Raw genomic sequence first — 22,229 nt, forward strand, 5'->3', positions numbered from 1 at the left:
TCTACTGGTAAATTGAGAATATCAAAGTCATTTGTAACTTCATTGTCATTATTGATTATTAAAGGAATGTCATCATTATCAAACAATTCAACAATATTATCTAAATAATTTAAATTAACATTAAATTAAAATTAAAGTTAAATCAGATAAATATAATACAAAATAAATCATTTACTTAAGTCATCTAAATCTTCTATATCAGACCCATCTTGGTCATCATCACTAATATTCCAATCTAATAGTTCAACTAATTCCTCATCAGTTAAGCCTTTTTTTAATACCCTCATTTCTAAATAAAATAATATTGTAAAATATCAATAATACAGTTATAAATATATAAATATGTAAGTACAAGTATGTCATTACTGCACAGTGTATCATAGGTGATACATTTAAAAATATTCGAAAATAACTGTATACTTACTACTAATTTGGATTTTAACAACAAAAACGTTAACTACAGATGTTATACACAATTTATAAATATTTTTTAAGCGTTTAATAACATTATAAACCAAAAATATATGGCTTTTAAAAATCACTGTTCTTGAATTTTTATTACTGATTAACTTTATCAGAATTCGTGATAACATTCAATTTGGCGGTTAAAAAGTATAGATAATATAATCTCTAGAAATATGTTACCAAGGTAACAAGACAACCGCACAAATAGTAACTGTTGATAAACAGCAGTAATCACCATATGTTTTGGTTGTATCACAGGTGATACAATGTGCAATGTAGGGTTAAAATGAAAACGAAAAGAAAAATAATAAAATGTTTAAACACTTGTAAAAATTTTAAACTCACTAAAATTTTTAGAGACGGAGCGTATACGTGTACAACGGTTAAAAACGTACTGAAGAACTGTTGGCTCTTTCAGAATATATAAAGACGAATTTGAATAGTGATTGCGCACCGCCGTGGAGCTGTTGAACCGAGATCGTCAGCTGGCCACAGCGATACTCGCGGCGCGTCTATTTCCGATGAGTTAGCCTGTGTGTAAGTTAGGAGGAGGTTATTAACCACTACGGTGCGAAAAAAATAATATAATGCAAAATTACAAGATGTGCGCTTGGGCACGAGGTTAAACTTATTATTATACAAAACTAGTAAAATGATACAATATTTGGCAGGGGGGTGTGATCACACCTTAACAATGACCTAAAGTATGAGGAATGGCGATAGAATACAAAATGATAACAAAACAAAACAATCTCTTATCTGGTCGTCAATGATAGCAGTGATAACAGCCACAACTGATTCCTGGACGGCGGCGAGGATGACAGGTACCGACTGATTACCAATGACCGGAAGTTTCACTAACGTGCATGCCGTCAGAGGCGGGGGTTGGTACACCTGGCTGGTGCAGCGCTCACGGCGTAACGGCGAACTGCGGACAACAATGGACACTGAAGATTCCACGTGAATCTCTCCCGACCGATCACGAATCCCGGGGATGGGCGCACAGGGCCGCACTAGTTAATAACAGCGGTCAGCGGCACTAATATGAGAATTAACAGAAACGCGAACACGCAAAAGCCCAAGAAACTGAATAGTTTGAGAATGGCGCGACGGAAATGGGTGTAGACCACATGTGCTCGGGCACGAACGATACCACAAACGGAGCGATGACACAAGGAGGTCAAAGCCAGGCACAACGGACGAAGGGATGGTCACTTCTTACGTCGACGCGATGAACCTGCGGATGGCGAACGAGCGGTGCAATCGCGATAAAAAACACAAAATAAAAATAACGGCTGACAAAAGACGACAAGCGTCAGCGGAGACACACACACGGAACTGGTTTACCGTTGACGGCGATAGCCCGCGGTGCACCACAATCCTGAGCAGGGAGGGGGGGACAAGGTCGAAGTGCGTGAATGTTCGACGCCCGTCGTGACGTATGACAGAGCAGCGACAGTGTTGCCCGAACAAATAGGTAGTAAAGACTACGTCCGGCAGAAGGTACTAATATCGGACAATAATGTGTTTTTCACTAAAATAGGTATTTTAATATCAATAAGTATATCACATCCTGGCGACACGAGTCGTGCGAATTTCGAAATTAACATATCGAATAATCTTATTGGTATTTTATCTAACGGCAATATATTGATGTATTTATTTGATTGACGTGTCAATACCTGCGACAATTATTAGACTTAATATCGGTTATTCACTAATGCCTACTTAATGTCTCCTATATGTTGTATTCATCGATATTATTTGTGTACGCAGCTGCAAGTTATAAGTCTCCTAATGATATTATAATATGACCAGTATACTGCGGTTTAAATATTTTTAAATTTATAAAGTTAAATAGGTGAAAATAACAATAATAATAAAGTTCCGTAGAGTCGTACGTAAAGTAGTACGTAAAGTCGCGTACGTACACGACTGCGAAAGAGGGGGGGGAAGTGGTGGGGGAAAATTCATGTCGCGCACGTGAGCGAGGTGCCGTCGGTGATCAGAAGGATCAGAAGGATCATAAGGATCATAAGGATCATAATGATCCCGCATCAGTACTCTCTATTTTATACTACTACCAGCTCGTCCTAACATAATAATATAACCGATCCTGTAGGTATTATACGAAATTGGTTTTCCAGCCAGCCCCTACCTCCGAGGAACGGCGATTATCCGGACGGACGATCACACGGCAGAGCGGGGTTTGGACACTCGAGCGTGCGAAAGTACGACGTCCATAGCGGTTTGTCCGGACACACACGCATATACACGGACTGACGAAACCGTTCGCGTGCCCGTTCCTGTGGGAATACTCGATGGTGGCGGCTCGCGTGAGTGCAGGCGTGCGTGCGCCGCGCGAATGTGGCGAACTACCCGGCAGACGGGGCTTTTGACGACGACGAGGACGAGGACGACTACGATTGTGGCGATGACGACGACCAAAGGCACCCATCAACGGCGGCGGCGAGTGTGGCACGCGACTTGCCGCCAAATGCGGAAACGCGACGTGCCGCTGCGGCGTCGGCCAACGGAATAATTTATATACGCACAAATACGTACACGTTTCTATGCATGCCACGCTACGGATACGATATTATTAATCGAGGAAGACACGCGTCGACGGCAGTGGTCGCACGCGCCGCCACAGGGTAATGAAAAATTAATTGCAGCGGAAGTCGTAACATAATATAAATGTACGCGCGCCGCGTACAACTGCATGTACGGACTGCGCCCGTCCCCTTATTACTTATACGCGTCGTTGTCGTTGCAGTACCTACGCACGCACGACTATTATACGTAATGATAATAATATAATATAATACGCGTATTTGCCGATTTAAGTCGGAGCCGACGATCGATGAGTGTGCTCGAGCATTTAATATTACGCATTGTTATGCATTGTAATGTTATGATCGTATTACAAATAATTGCATCCTGTGATTTAAATAGAACCATCTATATGCGCAATTATGTATATAATAATATGTAGGTATGGTATGTGATAATACGGTATGGTGTGCGTGTTATACGCGCGTACTAGTGCGTTCAATTATTGCAGACATCGTGTAGGTGGTAGCCACGGCGTTTTCGACGTTTCTGTTTAACATCTTCAAAAACACTCCAATGTCCGCGCGCCGATCATTCACGTTCATTTTGTAGAAATTTTCGTTAATTTTAAATACCTCTTAATTCCGTGATTGAAAGTGCTAATTCTACGTATCGTGTTATAAATTTTCGAAAAAAGTACACGTCACGGAAAAAACGATAAACATATTTTATTATTTTTAGAGCTGAACATTTTTAATGTACTCAAATTTTTTTCGATCTGCCTTAATACTCCTTCTTAGTTAACAATAATCCTTCAAATTTTGAGTTCGCGATTTAAGTTACACCTTCTACGTCATTACCAGCATTTCGTTAATTGATGGTCAAGACTGTTGTTTTATCCTAGAACTTTACGAGAAAGGAAAACGAAAATACTTCAAAATATTGGGAAAAATTATGCCTTTCAAAAATGCATTAATTGTTTTAGGATAATATTAGAAATATTTACTGAAGTAGAAAAAATTGTCCGTTAAATATGCAGAATAAAAAATGCATAGAAATAAAAATTATTTTACAAAGTTAAGGTTTGCTACGGTTATATATTACTTAAATAATGTTATAATAAATTATAATAAAACAGTAATATTTTTGGTAAAATATCAAAATATTAGTCTATCATTATATAATATCAATATTCTGAATTCTGAACTGGTAAGCAAGTACTTTAATTTGATTCTGATTATGATTTTAATAAATACTATGAAAGTTCCTAGCACTTTTCTGTAAGTTTAATTCGGTCTAATACCTACCATAAAAGTACCAACTATTTTGGTCTGTTTAAATAAATAATTTTTGACAATAAGTTATATGTTATCGTTTTATTCTTATAACTAATGTAATTAACATGACATAAGTACAATTTAAGTGGTGGTTAGGTTTACTATTTATTATGAAGAAAAACTTAATAAAAAATAATTTAATAATGTTGTATAATATTCTAATTAAAAGTTATTTTTTTTTTTTTTAGCTTTTACTGAAGATGGCAAAAATTATTTTCCTGTTAGTAAATTCCTATAGCATATTTTGTAGTAAGTATCTATTTATCTATAAATTTTAATGATAACATAATATACCTAACTAATATATGTATTTTTTTTTTCAGATATTGAAGGCAAGCCTAAAAATGAAAGTCAACATGTATAACTCGACAATACCGAAAGGAATTTTACTTTGTCCGTATTTATAAAAATAATGGTAAGTTATTTAATCATTCAAAATCTTACAATAAAGTTTTTGATTTAATTCAATTCAGATTATCTAATTTATTAACAATGGTAATTATTATTTGCAGCTGTTAACATGAAATCATACAAATCCACTGAATTTCGCTTATTTAACAAACAATACCAACTAATTTATACCATCATTCAGTTTATGAGGAAAATTATGTAATAAAATACTTGACAAAAATGGTATGATATCAAATTTATATTTTAGATTAATATAAATTGTATTATATATTATATATTATAATATTTTTTTTTAACTTTTAAGACCACGATACGTAAGTGTAGATGGAGTGTAGTAGGTAGCTCTTTCCTTTCTTCATACCGACACTCACTACGGTTGTCCTCACTTACCCCTTTCTTTCGCCCTAAAAACTATTACGTATATTCACAAAAATTTTTTTTTTACAATTAAAATAATATTGTATACAATTTGTTCTTAAAAGCTATTTTTGACAATCAAAACTGTTTAATTCCTTTTTTTTTTCATAAAATATATTATGTAATAGTCATACATTAATAAATTATTAAGTGTTATTCAATTATATATTCACATTTTTTTTCCAACAAAATATATTATTTTATCATATTATATATGATAATTAGGTATTAAGTGCTCAATTATATTTTATTTTTTTCAATGATGGAAATGAATACAATTATATTATCTATCTTTGTTACTTACATAAGTGGTACAGTTCATTTTTTTTTTTTACTAATGATTTTATGTATAACTAAATAACCCATAATACCCTTCACTAAATACAGTCCATATACATGCCAATTTTGATAGTTACTATACTCTGTGTGTTCTGATTCTTTGTTTATGTCTCTAATAACATCGTCTAATTTTTGCGAAGATTGGAGTAAATCTTATAGTTTTGGAATTTGAAAATGACTATTTCTTAAATGTATTTTTGAATTTTTTATTTTATCTATTTTTAAACCTACTTCGGAAACATTTAATAAAGAAATACCTGAGTTTATATTAACTGATATATTAATATTATTGATTTTATCTTCCAATGCCTTTAGTATTGTTGTTGGTGTATATGTAATGACTAATGAACATGTATTTGGTAATTTTGTAGTTCATGCCCCTTTTAAAATATGGAATGTCGTTGATGCAAAATAAACCAGAATGGTCTGTATTGTTGTTGATACTCAATAAAAAAAAGTATTTTTTGTATTAAGTTTCTTAAAGTAAGCATAATTATGGAAAATATAGTGAACGACACATTGTTTAGGAAGTACAGTATTATTAGTTAACTTAAGTAGTTGAATTTCACAGAGTGGATATATTCCCAAATAGACCGACATGTCTAACTCACAATATTTTATAATAACTTCTAGTGTGCATTTATTATAGTCAACATTAGAAAAGGATAAAAAATATCAAGTATTTTGCGAAATTACTAAATATGGATTACTTGGTCAAATAAACATAAATTGTGAATTAGTTACCTCAATTGTGGCATTGGTCATATTTGAAATAAAGTATAAATTTCTGGAGTACATATTGGAAAATTTATGATGAATAATAATTGAAAATTTGAAAATTTGGTAGTTATAGTCACAAGTTTCATAAATTCCTCTAAAGATGAATTTATGTTAATGTTTAATGGTAAAACTTGATTTAAAGATAACTCGTATTGTATATTTTCCAGAATTATTTTTAACTGTATTTAATTGAGGATTACTGGGTAAAGTATATTTTTATGTGTCAATAATAATTCATTTAATAATTCTTCCATTTCGAGCGAAAAAACTTGTCATGATAAAATTAAAATTTGTTAAATAATTACTTAATTGTGGATTTATTTTAAATTTCATTAGATCATTTTGCTTATAATTAATTTTATTAATCAAATCGTTGTGTTCTCACTGTAATCTTATGAAATTTTTTGATGTTATTGACAATACAAATGATATCTGATTTAACGATAATTGTACTAATTTTACATACAATTTCATAGTAATTAAAGTTTCGTTGTATTTCCTGATATTTATTATCTCCCACTACTCCAAATGCCCAGTTTTCAAATTCACCTATTGCATTTATTAAACCTCTTTTCATTCTTATTTCGTCTTGTAGAGAAATAAGAGCTGTTTAACGTTTTAATAATGCCGTCTTAGTAATTTTTAACCCTAGTGTGCGTGTGCGCGTAACACGTCGATTTCGCCGCGCCGAGTACGTCTCGTGCACACACACCGGTTCAAGTTACTCGCCTACACTTCCCCAGCACCTCCACCAATTGTAACGTTCCCTCTTCACTGAGCGGTCGCGGACCTTGCGTTCCCTACCGATGGATTTATTTTTTATTAACGAGGTCTCGAGAACTCGACCTTGGTGTCTAATATTAATATATTAGAGATCAGGGTTACCTTATTTAAGTAAAGCGCAGTGTTATAAGTGTAACGTATATTAGGTTTTAACAGATAATTTGTTAATAATATATATATATATATATATATATGATATGGGTTACCGATCCTGGTAGATTTTGACGTGCTGTGAGTGAGGATAATTGAGGGTGGCCGCACGGATCGTCGAGGAGTCTTCTTCGCCGTCTGTCTCTACTCCGTGTTGCATACTTTCCTTTTATACGTATTGATAATAGTTATATATCTCAGACTGCTGCCTAAAAAGTAAAAGCTTAAGGTCAGCAGTCAGCCTCGCTCACCATTCCTCACACTCAACATTTTAGCAACGCGTGCTCTACCTAAGGAATAATGTACGATGTCGATAGATGGCAATCATTACACTCTACATACCTTATTAATATATAAAAAAAATTATACCATTCGACAATGTCATAATATATAATTATTGTATTTTACATCACAAATATATCATCTTCTTTTTTCATTGTTCCATCACAAATATACTGAACCAAATAGCAATCAATAGTAGTAAGTATTTTTTTTCATTCAATACATAACCGATAAGTGCTGTTGCATCCCGACGATAACGTCGAATCATATATCAACGCATAAATGAAATACTTTATGTATTAAATATTATTTAATTAAAACTTAGATATAGAAATACACTATTGCAAGTAGGTACAAGATGTTTATAAGCGGTGCTACGTTCTGATTCCAAAAATACTGTTAACAAGAGTGTGAGTGGTGTTACGACCGGCCTATGAGCGTCTTGGATATCCCTAACTTTCTACAGAGATTTTGCCCTGGTCTCCCTTAAAAATAGTTGGTTGACAAAGAACCAATTGTGATGGTGGCGACTTCCGATGACACGAGGACTCTCGTATTTGATTATTATTTTTGTCGACTCTTGCACTCTCAGAGTTTCGACTTTTCTAAGAAGTGAGCGATACGCGATCATAATTCAATTGTCTTTATTAAAATATTACAACGCTCACAATATCTGCCCTGACTTCACATTAGTCATATTGTCTTGTCTTATTAAATAATCAGAACATGTGTCACCACACCGTACAATATGTATATGTTTTAAAATATACTAAATATTCTATGGCCCATAACAGTTGTGGTAATATATATTTATATTATAATAATTATTGCAACAACAATTGTTAGTACTTAAAAATTAGGTTAAGAAAACAAGTAGTAGAAAACATAGTATAAGTTTTTACTTTGTAACTAGGTTAAGATAATAATAATGTTAGAAGTAGGACAATTTTATGATAGGTAATGAAATAATTAGAATAATGTCAAAAATATAATTAGTATATAAGGGAGTAGATATTAAGATATGCAGGAAGAGGTCCACGAGTCGTGGCACAGTAATAAACTCATTGAACTATTTTGTTTGTTAATTTATTGTGTACGTACGAGTGATCGGCGTATACGACACAGTGCCTAATAATATCGGTTTCCTTGATAATTGTTTGATAAAACTAATTTTGTAAAATAAAGAGATTGTTAAATTTCAATTTATATAAATACTGTTAAAATTATATCGAAAAAAGAAGTGCCTTACACAGTTACACATCATATAAGTATTTAACTCATCAAATTCTTACCAATCATATAATCAATCACAAAAAGTTCTAAGTCTCTATACAATTTGGAAGAAAAATTACTAAATTTTGTATTCACTCAAACGACATACTATAACATTTGTTTACACAAAAAAAAAAAGTCATCTATAAACAATAGACAACAATAATTCTGGAAGAGCTATGCACCGCTTGACACACCAATGCTTATATAATTGTCTACTTCATACTTGTGAATCAGTACTGCGTAGAATATTTGTCGTGTGCGATATTAATGTACAGTACGAAGTTAATAAATACTGTGTAATACTTGCAGCATAAATGTAGCAAATAGCGACGGTTAGCACTTTTTTACTGTTTAGGGGTAGCAGTAGTACACTACCTGTATTTAGGGAACCTAGTGATTTCCGATCAATGTATAATGATATTGTATTGTATACACAAGAAGTAAAACTAATTATTATTTAAGAATCATGTTTAAAATAAACATAAATTTAAGCGTTCTTTAAATATTAAATAATAAAATCCACTCATGCCATATCATTTCTAGTACCCATAATATACCTATTACCTACTTATTTTGATAATAGGTACTTAAAAATATATTTTTTTAATAAAAGTATTTTAAAGACTTAAAGTTGATGACATAACGTATTCATATGGTTAAGTACTATTTATAATAAATTTATAGGATTAATAAATTAATCTTTATTTTTGAGTGAGGTGAGACTATATTGTAGTTACCTTCTATAGTTTTTTTACGTACCTACCCATTGAAAATTACAATCTATAAGTAATATTATCAGTAGATAATAAGTTCTACCTAAATTTGTCTGTAGTGTATTTTAGGTAGTTCTTTGGATTTTTAAATCAACAAAGCTTTTCAATTAGTGTTTTATATAATATAATATTAATAAATATATGTTAGTATTGCTGTAAGTATACACCTAGTTAATAATTCTTTTTAACTTAATTAAATTAAGTTAACAATTTATTTATTTAACAGAATTAATAGACATTTTGAATACATTAATTAAGTTAAGAAATATCAATAACCCGTTTTTTTCCAATTCTTGAGAAAAGTGCTGGAAATTATTTTATTTTTGATCTCCTCCATAAAAAAGTATCAATTATTTTCTACTAGAAAAAATATTGAAGTTGAAAATCTAAACATTTTTACTACTCTTAAAAGTTTTATAATTAATAAGTAATAAAATATTTTGTGTTTTATATATCTTATATTTAAATACTATTTCTTCATACTTGATATTATTTCCTTATATTACTTAATGTCTTAATAATTTTTTTTATCATAATGTAAAAATTAATTTTATTTTTATAGAACTATGAATAAAATATGTATTCTAATACTGTATACATTCATTATTTATTCATATTATATTTACAACTTTTAAATATGTATATACAATTTTTGTTAAAAGAGTTCTTTTTCTCTGGAAGATAAATAAATATACGAATATTTTATAGTAGTTTCAATAGAACAACACTATACTCTATATCTCCATTTATTATAGTAAGTATATCATATACTTATTACACGCAACTACACTTCTATATAAGATATAGTTAATAGGTACTCTGTAGTCTTTGTAGACAATAGATTTATAATTTTGGATCTCACCTCTTATGAATTGGACTGTACAATAATATTTTGATAGCTTAAAGAGGCTGTAGTCTTGAAGACAATAGGTATGTGAATAGTTGCTGTCATCGAGTTATTACTTATGATAATTCTGTCACACTATCGAACATTCAAACGTACTCGATAGCCGATAGCTTTAATCTCGCTCACGATTTAAGATATATGTATTATATCTTGCATTATTTATATTTATATACTTTAAATTATAACTTCGCCAAAATATTTTTTCATACACTATATTTTAATGGTTTTATTCTCAGAGCATGATATTCTAAATCTATTTATTTTTTTTTACTTCACTTATAGGTGATTTTTTTTTGCATATTTAGAATTCATAATAACAGTATCTCATTGTTTTGTTGCTACTTTGTTTAACCGACGTGTCCATTTTTTTAACTTTGTCGTGTCTAGGTCATAATATTAATATTGTATTATGTACCTATAAGGTTCAGTTTTCTAGAATCTGCTTCATTTTATTTTCAACCAATTCACTTTTTCGTTTTCAGTGTTAATTGTTGTATTTTTAAACATACTTTTACTAATTTTTCTAAGTCATAAAATTCATCATAATGGATATTTGTCATTTTAAAAGGACTTGGATTAATTCTGGCTATTGAAAATAATAAAGCCCATTTTTGTGTTGTATACATTTTTTTATGTTCTCTACATCTTTCAATGATAGCATGCATGAAGTCAGCTTTAAGGTGAAAATGTCCGGATTCCATGAACTTGACATTAATTGTTTCCAAATTTTGTAAATACATAATAATACTATCTTGATAATATTAAATGAGATTAAGAACAGTGCAAACATCACTTACTACATTTCTACATAAAATAAATAACCAAATTTTCAATTACAAATGTCATAAAATCACTCGCAACAATTGTGATTTCGTAATTAAGATCACATGTGTTTATTACAAACATCACCAACCTCTAATAGACTAAATAATATGTACCATGCACATACAACATTTGTACACAATTGCACAATATATAAAAAGTTGTTAACAAGAAAACCATGTAAATAACTCATTTTTCCGCAAGTTTGCACTTACAACATTTGTGCTCTATGCAATGATTGGTCGGGAAATAATCATTATTAACAAACACTCTTTGTCCATACGACGATAGTGTGTTTTAATCGTCGTATTTACAATTTCGTCGAGAAATTCGACGAAAACGGATTGCCCCACCATTGTGAGTGTGACGATGTCTATAAAATAAAATTTAATGCTACTTCAGCACAATTGCTTCATAGGCCTAATCCATCTTAATAATAATATCTTATTTACAAAAATTATTCCTAGATATATTATATAAAAAAAAAAAAATAATAAAATAAAATAGACGACTGTCTAGTGTCTAGCGTCTACAATAATATACGACACAGTAATAAATAGTATAATAACGCTACAATATATGTTGATTATACATTTTAAGTCAATATTTACTGGCTTAGCTGATAAGTATATTTTATAATATAGGTGATATAAATAAGTAAACACTTAAAATTAAAATTAAACTTTATAACATGCGTAAAACTTTTAACTTCCCACATTTCTTTTTTATTTAAACAATATTTGTTATTTTTTGTGATTTTTTGGGGTAAAATAAAAACTACTTATAGGAAATTTTCAAGTTTTATATAGTTATAAAAATTGAAAATTTTATATATTTTTAATATCAGAATGATTTACAAATTTTGCAGTTTTTTTTCAAAATTTAAACTTCAAATGCTAATAAAAAAAAATGTTGTTTCTGCGTTTTTAATGTTTTTTTTAATTTCTATAACTTGCTCAGAATTGTATTATATTTTCAAGTTTTTTGATCGATTCTATTATTCTAAAAAGATTTATTCATCACTTTGAAAAATAAACTTAACAAAATTTTAAGTTCAGAATGTCTACGAAGAAGAGTATTATTTTCGAAAATAAAAAATCTCGAATCATTGTAAAATCAATAGATTAATTGTTTGATTCATAATTTAAAATTTTAAAATTGCAAATGTCAAAAATTGATGTTTAGTAGGTAAAATAGTTATTCTTTAAAGTTTCTTTATAATATAAATTATTATGTAACACGTAAATAATTTTACTAATATGTGTTATGCATTCTATTTATATCAAAAATAGTAGATTTAAGTAACCCAAGTGAAAACTATATATTAGTTATATTTTAAGCGCTTGAAAAATAAAGACAACATTGCATGCAATCTGCATACGTCCTCTCAAGTACCTACCAAAGTGAACATTTAATATAATATAAATAAATAAATATTTTCAGAACAACTTTATCCGTCAAAATATATTTTAGATTTTATTATATTAAATATTTTATAATTTTATATTTCAAAGCTAAATTTGCTCAAATCTGAAAATAAATTGTCCGCTAGATGGCAGAACATATTTATGATTATTTACCTTCTATTTAAATAATTTATTTGAGAAGTAGAGTAGCCCAACTTTTTGATAATAGTAGATTATGTAAATTTGATTATTATTTAAGACATGTAAGTTGTAACTAATAATAGTCAGATCAATCTTACAAAATAACTAAATATATTTTATTATTAATTCCATTGCCATTATAGCAACCATTAATCATAACAACTAACTAAAATTTAAAAAAATTAAATTTATCAAAAAAAAAAAAAAAAATGTTATTTAAATTATTGTATTTCGTAACCATGGTTATTATTAAGAATAAAAATAATCTTAAAAATGTGCTAAAATGATTAAATATATTTATTTTTAAACAATAGAATTGTATATTAAGCTGCAGATGCTATGCGCCTTGTAATGATTGAATATATTAATACTAATATTTATTTATTTTCATACAAAAAAATACAGTAAGTTGAACTAAAGAGAACATGGTAGGTATATTACATTTTTAAGCTTTTTGACATAGTATACAATTTCATATTATTGATATGCTATAATATATTTTAAAATAACAATAATCAGTAATAATTATAGCAAAGTTATATTTAATACTTAATAGTAACAAGAATATAACACCGCATGGTAATACGGCACTGCAGGAACACGTTCACTAATTGTATATTAAGATCCAATAGATAGGAAGTGCCTATGTGACTTTATATCATGTTTATCATAATATAAATAAATTACTATCATGCTGATCCATGGTTCCGCTAGAATCAGAATAAATATATATGAATAAGACCAACACATTTTTATTTAGATCGTGATGCTATTTCTGCTAGTATTATTTTCTACGGTATTACATTTTATTGCAAATTTAGTGATTGTGAAACAGTTTAATTTTTTAAAACCTATGATTTACAGTAATCGAATAAAATAATACTGCCAGGCGGTGAGAAAATTCAATTTATTTAGGTATTACAAAAAAAAAAAAAACTTGTTTTATAATATCTAACAGATATTTAACCTTTGATTACTATATTAGTTTTATTAATCGTCTATACTCTATAGAAACCAGATGTTTAGCTATCACTTGTTAAGATTTATACAACTTTTAAGGTACCCGATTTTATAAAACTCTTGGATTTACTATAAAATATTAATAATTTTAATGTTTTATTCCAATGAAATTATTATGATAAAAATACAAATTATAAGCTCTTGTGGTATGTGTAATATTACTATAATTAGTAATTTTACATTGTAATTGTAATGCTGATTAACTTTTCTCCTTAAAGATTGATATTTTTAAAGTAATTGAATATCTTATAATAATTTATTGTAACATCTAATTGTATTTATCATAAAGTATGATATAGTTACTATCGTTAGTGAGTACTTAAAATTCGTATTTAAGAAATTAAAAATTAAAACAAATAAAAGAGATTTTTATGCTATTATATGATTTCTCATATATATAAAATGTTAAATTTCAAAATACTATGTAGGTAGGTACTTTAAAACATTATGAAGACCATAAAAAGTGTTACCTAAGTCAAAAACATTAGACAATGGCTGTATATTAATTATTTTATTAGATTATTTTGAATTACACGATTAGGTGTACGTCATTGTAGTGCATAGCGTGTCATGTTGAAGAATTATTTGTTACATTGCTTATCTGCAGTTATCTTTATTTATTGTTTAACAACTTAAAATATTTTTAAATTTAATATTGTGTAAAATCATAATATCCTAGAATTATTTTTAATCAGATAGGTAATTAAAATCATTAAAGATTTCAGAGTGTCCAATTTTCTTTAGGTCATCATTCAGATTAATAAAATTGCACAAGGATAATTTAATTTAGTATTCGTCTGAGGTCTGAGGTCTAAACTCCAAAAGGTAATATTTTATTATTATTAATTATTATTATTATTAGACTCTGAGTGAAGTACTAACGGGATTAGCTTTAAGATATTTTTATTTTTACTATATAATGTAATTATTATCTGTCATTAACTTTTACTCTTTTTACTTTTTTATGGCTTCAGTAAATAATTAACCAACATTTTTATGTTCAACCAATTACATTTTAGACTATTTCTAATTGTTTTACCATACAGCAAGCTAAAACATTTGATATGCTGTACAACTTTGGATACAACTAATCATCAATCATACGACCAGTAACTGTAATAAAACTATCCTGTAATAATAATGACCAACAGTCCCATGTACAGCTATATATTGTTAAAACTTCTTAAGTTTCCCTTTATAATATTATCTTAAATTGATAATTTCAATGAATTTTTTTATTGCTGCTTCTTCTTCTTCTAATTCTTTACAAGCTTTATAGTAAGGTTTTACGATGGCTATACATTGTTTAAACCCAGTACTTAAGCAAAATGATAAAGCCATTTAATTCGTGGCTACTTGCATTCTGTTTCTTCAGAATTACAAAAATCATTATTTTCTCTATTAGCATAAGTTCAACGACGTTTTCTAGATTGACAATGATTTTTACAAAAAATTAATTACTATGAAGTACTTTGAATAGAGGTAGACGTGGGAGCAGTGAAATATATTAGGGTTATGATTTCATAACAAAATTGTAGCATATCTATAGTTAAATGAAAAATGCAGCGAAAACCATTATTAAATTTGAATAGCCTATTATTGTACAATGTACTCGTGTAGGTGTTTAAAAAAATATATAATAAATCCCTATCAATGCATAATATTACCCAGGGCCTAAAATTTTCTATTTTTCACACTACACTTATATTTTAATTAAACGTTAAATTGAATAGTAATAATATAGAAAAAAGACCATTATTATTTGCTACACATTTTTGAATTTCGTTATACACATTTCATTTTTTGTACTACACAAAATGTATCGTAGTGTACACAATTTTAGGGCCTGAAATTACCTATCTATAAGGTGTATCAATATATTAAGGGAAGATAGTATGCCAATCATTCGATGACGGTAGACGGCACACGATTAAAGTACGTATCGCCACGTCGGTCGAACTGTCTTAGTCAATCACGAATATATATAGGTACGTAGTGTTGGCTGTTGTTTTAACGTGATTTCTCTACTGTCCTACTTCTACGTCGTGTTATGAATAAAATAAAATAATCAATAAAATTAGATAAAAATTTAATTATAATGTCTATTATTCTCTAGACTAAACTACTTATATAATTAATCATTAATTATTTTGTCATTTAAAACTTATATTGTTTTTACATATACTTAACGTACAAAAATTGTAAAAATGATTTTCTTTTGTTTATTCTATTAGTAATATATTAATAATGGTATAAACACCTTCAAAAATAGAAGCCTTCGATTAAAATAATTCTCGAAAACGCGATGATTTATCATTGAATTCTAATCTAATAAATCCGTTAAAGTAATTAATAAACGATTCCAAATTTATTGTACAGCAGAGCGATTGGTTTACCGATTTTTCAACTAAATTATTTAAAATTAGGTACCTATATAAGTACATAATACATATTGTACATACCTTTTCGATTTAGAAAGATTGGATATCGACTGCAAATAATGAATTTTTTTTTAATTTTTTCCTAAAGATACCGTTGATCCACCATTACAATAGAACTCATTGTTTTCATTTTCGGAACACTAACTACAATATGCTTATTTCCTATACGATTACTGCCTTACTCAACTTTTGCAATTATTATTAATTTTAATACTAGTATTTAAAATATTATATGAAGTATTGAATAAAAAGGTATACGGTTTTCAAGACAACTATTAATTCTCAAATGAAAATGTGAAACTATTTTTTTTTTATAAACGACATTAAAAATCTTATCTAGGTTTACATTAAATTATATTCTTGATAACGTAATTGAGTGAGACAAAATACTAAGTCACATTAAAAATACCACGATTAAACTTTAAACGCATTTAATGTTATCATATATTATAATTTATAACAACATTACGTTCAATATTAAATATTAAAATATTTATTATTTATTTATACACTTATAAGCACATATTATTTGATATTTGGTTTTGAGATCTATCGTCTAACTACATATTGTTATGGTCAATTTGTATGTACAACAACTATGGATTTTATACTTGTTACCTATAAATTTTAATTAAATTAATTATTTTAAACAGCATTTAAATACACGCGTATTTCTGATACACTAATATCCGAGTAATTACACTTGTACCCGGATTTCAATTACACGGATATTAATACGTTTAAGATACGTGAACATGGGACCCGTGTGCACATGTTAGTTAAACACTTGGTCAAAATCGTGAGCTCTAACTTATGCATAATATATGCACCTACTTAACTGATGATTTCACAACTTCAAATCCCAAGTGCTATTATTTCTTAGTGTTTTAGAAATTTGGTAATTAAGGAATTATATTATATACTTATTGTTATTTATTATTAAAAATCCAACGTATAAGTTAAGTATATGTACCCATGTATGGCTATATTATATTATACCGGTAAATAACTATAGGCAATAGCCAATAAGTGATAAGTGAATACCGTTGTCTAGACATTTTTTGAACATACTATCAGTTTAAAAATGAAAAAATAAATATTTTGCTAATAAAGAATATACTTAATTTATAATTATATCTAGGCATCGATATGGTTGAATTATATGCGCAATTATTAAGTTTACTAGACAATGAAGATGTATTGTATTGTTTTATGATATACGTGATAAAAAAAAAAAAAAAAAAATATAGCGATAAACTGTAGTAGTTTATTATTTTTCTTATTAATAGTTAATCGATATACGCAGTCATGAAATGAACAGCTGACAATTATAACGATGATAAAAAGAGTATAATCGTTCACATCACAATTATTAGAGCTCAATAATACGCTAATCTATACGTATGTATTATGTATATGTATCTAATAAAATACAAAATGGTAAAAACTATATATGAAAATATGGTGTTTATCAGCTGGTATACCTACTAGTCTTACATCATTATAGATAACTATTTAATACTCTTTAGAAATACAATTATAAATTTTATTAAAAAAAAAGGAGTAAAATTAAATTCAAACGTTATTATAGTATAGGAATACCTACATACAAATTGAGTTTCAAATAGTCTCAATAAAACATTTTAAAATGATTTGAGTTCCAAATCGTTTTAGCCTTTTAGGCACATACTATTTAAGTCTTGTAAAATTAAAAATATATAAACTAATTGAACCCGCATGTTTTAATACTAACTGAGTCCTGTCATACTTTAAAAAAAAACATCTATTCCTTTTTATTTTTACAGACTTAGAACTCTCTGTAACAATTAATTTATTTTACTATAGGTATGGTTAAAAATATTTTAGATTCTAAGCGAAATGATGAATAAATTAATTTTTCAATAAATGTCTAAAAGCAGGTTTTTTGTTTTGACTCTATCGTAATTTTTTAGCAGTAAAAAATGCTTAGATTTTCAACTTTAATAGCTTTTCTGACACGAAAGTTAACTATTCTTGAACACTTTAAACTATTGCGTATTCTTATACCTATTAATATTATTTATTGTATTTATCCATAGAATAATATTAATTTCGAGCTATTACCTATTTATGCAATCATGTTACCATGAATCTATTCACACTGACTTAAGGTAAGGTAGTATATAATCACTCAAAATTTAATAACAATAATACATTACATAAATATATATTAATATATAATGTAGGATTTTTGTACATTTATAATGTATTTTTAAGTATAAAAAATTGAATAGTCGAAATGCTTAACAATTGTACGCTAACCGATATATTTAACGTTAAAAAATGTAAATCTATATGTTTAAGTTCAATAAATTTTGTCAGAAAAATTAATTAGAAAAAAAATAATAATTAAATAAATGTAATATTTTCGACAAAAATTTTAGTAGTTAAATAAATTACTTTAATAGCAATATCAAAAACATATTATGAACATATATATTATATATACTTATAGTAATATAGGATGACAAACCGTCTTCGCACAAAATCATTTTTCTTAAATGCACTTATGCATCACTAAATTCAAATTTTACACATTCGTTGTATGAATCTTCTCTATTACAAGTACATTTACTGTGCAACAGAATTACCTATTATATTTCAAATAAGATTTTTATTTAACCCTATGTCCATATTAATTGAACAATCTAAAAAAGCACGCTAATACTAAAAGTCCCAAACCTATACAAATAATATTATATTATAAAATAATGTTCATCGTTTTTTATTCAGTCATCAATAAGCAAAGCACCAATGTCTGTAGATATGTACCAGCTAGTTAAAATAAATAGTTAACCATAATTTTGTAGTTATATATAGGTGTTACACTAACAATTGGTCATTATTGGGTCATCATAGTCATCTCCACATTCAATCAATAAAATATATTATAACCCCTCTATAAAAAAAAAAAAAAATAAATAGGATAAAAATCTTTTGTAATTTATCTAGCACTTATATAGTTTTTACTTATGTTTTTAGTAGATTTATACAATATATATATACCTAACTTAGTTAGTTCAACGATAAACTATAAATTGCATGTATTAATTTAGGTATATGTATGCTCAGATATTACACATTATAATTTATATTATAGATCACAGTTTCTCAACATTTTTTTGATTTATATAGGCATATAGCAACATAAGATATTTTATAAAAATCCAATGGTACTCGTACTCTAAAGAAATATATTGTGTATTTATATATTTATATTTTGTTATTTTGGTTTTTTTTTAGATAAGTTTAACCAAACATATTATACACGCGTATTATTATTTTTAATTAACTATATAAATAGTCAATGCATTAATTAATTACTCACACGCTATATTTTTCATAAAATTATTTTATTTTAACTGTGAAAAATATATATAATTGTTTTATTTTTGAAATGATTTCAAAGCACCTCCAATTTAAGTTTATGGTGCCCTGTTGATTGGCAACCTCTGATACCTATTTAGATACTGAAAAGTAAAAAAAAAAAATATAGCAATAACAACGAAACTTAATAATATTTTATTTTACTAAGGCCTCATCATAGTCAGTATATATATATATACTTATGGTTTATGACAGCTATAATAGTATATAGGTATAAATATCTAATATAAAACTATATGCTGCTTTATACATATATATATGATAATAATGATTTAATATTATTATTACTTTACTATTTAGTATTTAGTGTAGGTATGAGATCGTTAGCTATACTATTATTATAACATTTTTTTTTTTTTTAAATTAATTATGCTAAAAAAATAACTAAAAAAATTAAAATGAATGTCTACAAGCGTGCATCTATAAATTACAACCAGTCTAATATACAACTGTATATTATTATCATTCACATATACGCATAAAATATTATAAAAAATAATAATCTTAATTGTATTAAACATCGAAAGTACCTAATCTATATAATTAAATTATAATGCTATAATTAAAAAATTTTCTGAATCACAATCCAGAAAAAAAAATTCTTTTTTTTTTTTTTAATTCGGCTTTGTACATATACTTATAGTATGATTTGAAGTTACAGCACTCATTATTCCATAATCATCAATATGAAACAATACTCTGTATTGTATTGTAAAACACTGCTGCAGTTTATATTTACTATAAAATATAAAATTTATCCGACATGAAAAAAACAATTGCGATCGACGATTGTATATTAATAAATTATTTTTTTTTTAAGAAAACACATTTGTTGAAAAAACAAACGAAAAAAAAAAACTTAAACACTTAGCCCTCGCCTTACTTACTTTGCGATTATTATTATGTTTGAAAGTGTTTAATATATCATTATAAGCAATATAAATTCCTATGATAATAAAAACTGGAACTATGCAGGCCTTACGGTTATCTATACATATAATATCAAACAACATCTAAATACCTATAGTATACACATAATTAATGTACCTATATACAAAGGTCGCTCTCAGAACATAAGTTCAATAAGTGTACACGCAAGAAACAAAATAGAGTTTAGATGACTCATGCTCATTTTTAATTTTTTTTTTTTCAAAATGTATTCTACGATAATATATGAGGAACTTGATGTAAAACAAATATGACAAAATTGATTTTTTTTTTTTTTATAGAAGTATTTTTTACCTACTTTTAAGTATATGTTATATATTATATAAATAATTAAATGCTCCCTTCCCCCAGATTGTAAATATAAGTATTGAAGATCAAAATCTAAAATGTTCATCAATTATTATAGGTAGGTACTCAGTAAAAAAAAAAAAAAAAAAATACCTACTAATAACAATAACCAATGCACTATGCAGTCTTTTTTTTTTTTAATTTTTATTGAGACTATTACAATTTTTAAATACATATATGTTACTATATAACCATTGAAGATTGCTGCGCACACTACTTACGTCACTATATATACATACCCCCGCAGTTTAAGTATAAAAAATATAAAAACTGTAGATTTTTTTTCATTAATTAATATACACAAGGGACAATATAGTTTGCTCACCACCACGCGTAATGTGTATAGGTACACCCACAATATTCAATTAAACGGCCAATACAGTTTGTATTTCATAGCCTAAACACAACCCTAAACCCTACATAAGAAATATTATATACCTTTCACTGCGTTCACTGCGTAGGATACAATACAGCAGAATTTATAGATATGTACTTAGCAATATCTACTTTTATGTAAAAAACCAACTTTCAAAAAAGTAACAATAACGAGCACTACGTTACAAAATAACATGTAAAATGTAAACGCGCCCCGCAGTGTGGGTTTAACGGTTACTGTTACTACTCCGTCGCCACAATTTAATGGCCAACCGGGTAATTCTATGGGACCGTTAAACGCACTTAATATTACCTATACCTATGCGTTATTTTCATTATTTATGCGTGCTACACGTAAGTATATCAAATAATCATAATATTACATTAATGTTACTTAATATACTATGTATAGTATATCGTAATGAGTATATGTGAAATAAAAACATGTAATAACAAAACATTGATTAATGATATATATTATAGTAAAACGAGTGCTCTTTTTTTTTCTCCAGGTGCGAACCACGATTTCGGGCGGCGGCGGCGGCGGCGTTTAGGCAAAGTTCGTCTATCGCTGAAACATCATCGCTACTATGCGCCCAAGTCCGCCAAGTGGTGCGTGTGGTGTGGGGCGCGGCGCGGGTGCAGTTCGAAGTACAGACGGGCCAAACATCTGCTGCTGTGCTGGTGGCGGCGGCGGCGGTGGCAAGACAACCGACCGTGTGTGCGTGTGCCGGCGGCGACGTGACTGATGTGGGAAAAAAACGGTCGGC

The 22,229-nt window shown here is 28.2% G+C and overlaps 1 protein-coding gene across 1 annotated transcript in view; it reads left to right on the plus strand.

Moving 5' to 3' along the window:
* Positions 1 to 1,067: 1,067 nt before the first annotated feature.
* LOC112599522 (serine/threonine-protein kinase NLK-like) overlaps positions 1,068 to 22,229 on the plus strand; it is a 26,662-nt gene continuing 5,500 nt past the window's right edge. Inside the window, exons 1-3 of the mRNA XM_025346447.1 lie at positions 1,068 to 1,086; positions 4,544 to 4,579; positions 4,679 to 4,713. Coding sequence (XP_025202232.1) covers positions 1,068 to 1,086; positions 4,544 to 4,579; positions 4,679 to 4,713 — 90 coding nt within the window. The remainder of the gene's footprint in view (positions 1,087 to 4,543; positions 4,580 to 4,678; positions 4,714 to 22,229) is intronic.

The sequence above is a fragment of the Melanaphis sacchari genome, unplaced genomic scaffold, assembly GCF_002803265.2.
Source record: "Melanaphis sacchari strain LSU unplaced genomic scaffold, SCAv2.0 Contig531_pilon_pilon, whole genome shotgun sequence".
NCBI lineage: Eukaryota > Metazoa > Arthropoda > Insecta > Hemiptera > Aphididae > Melanaphis > Melanaphis sacchari.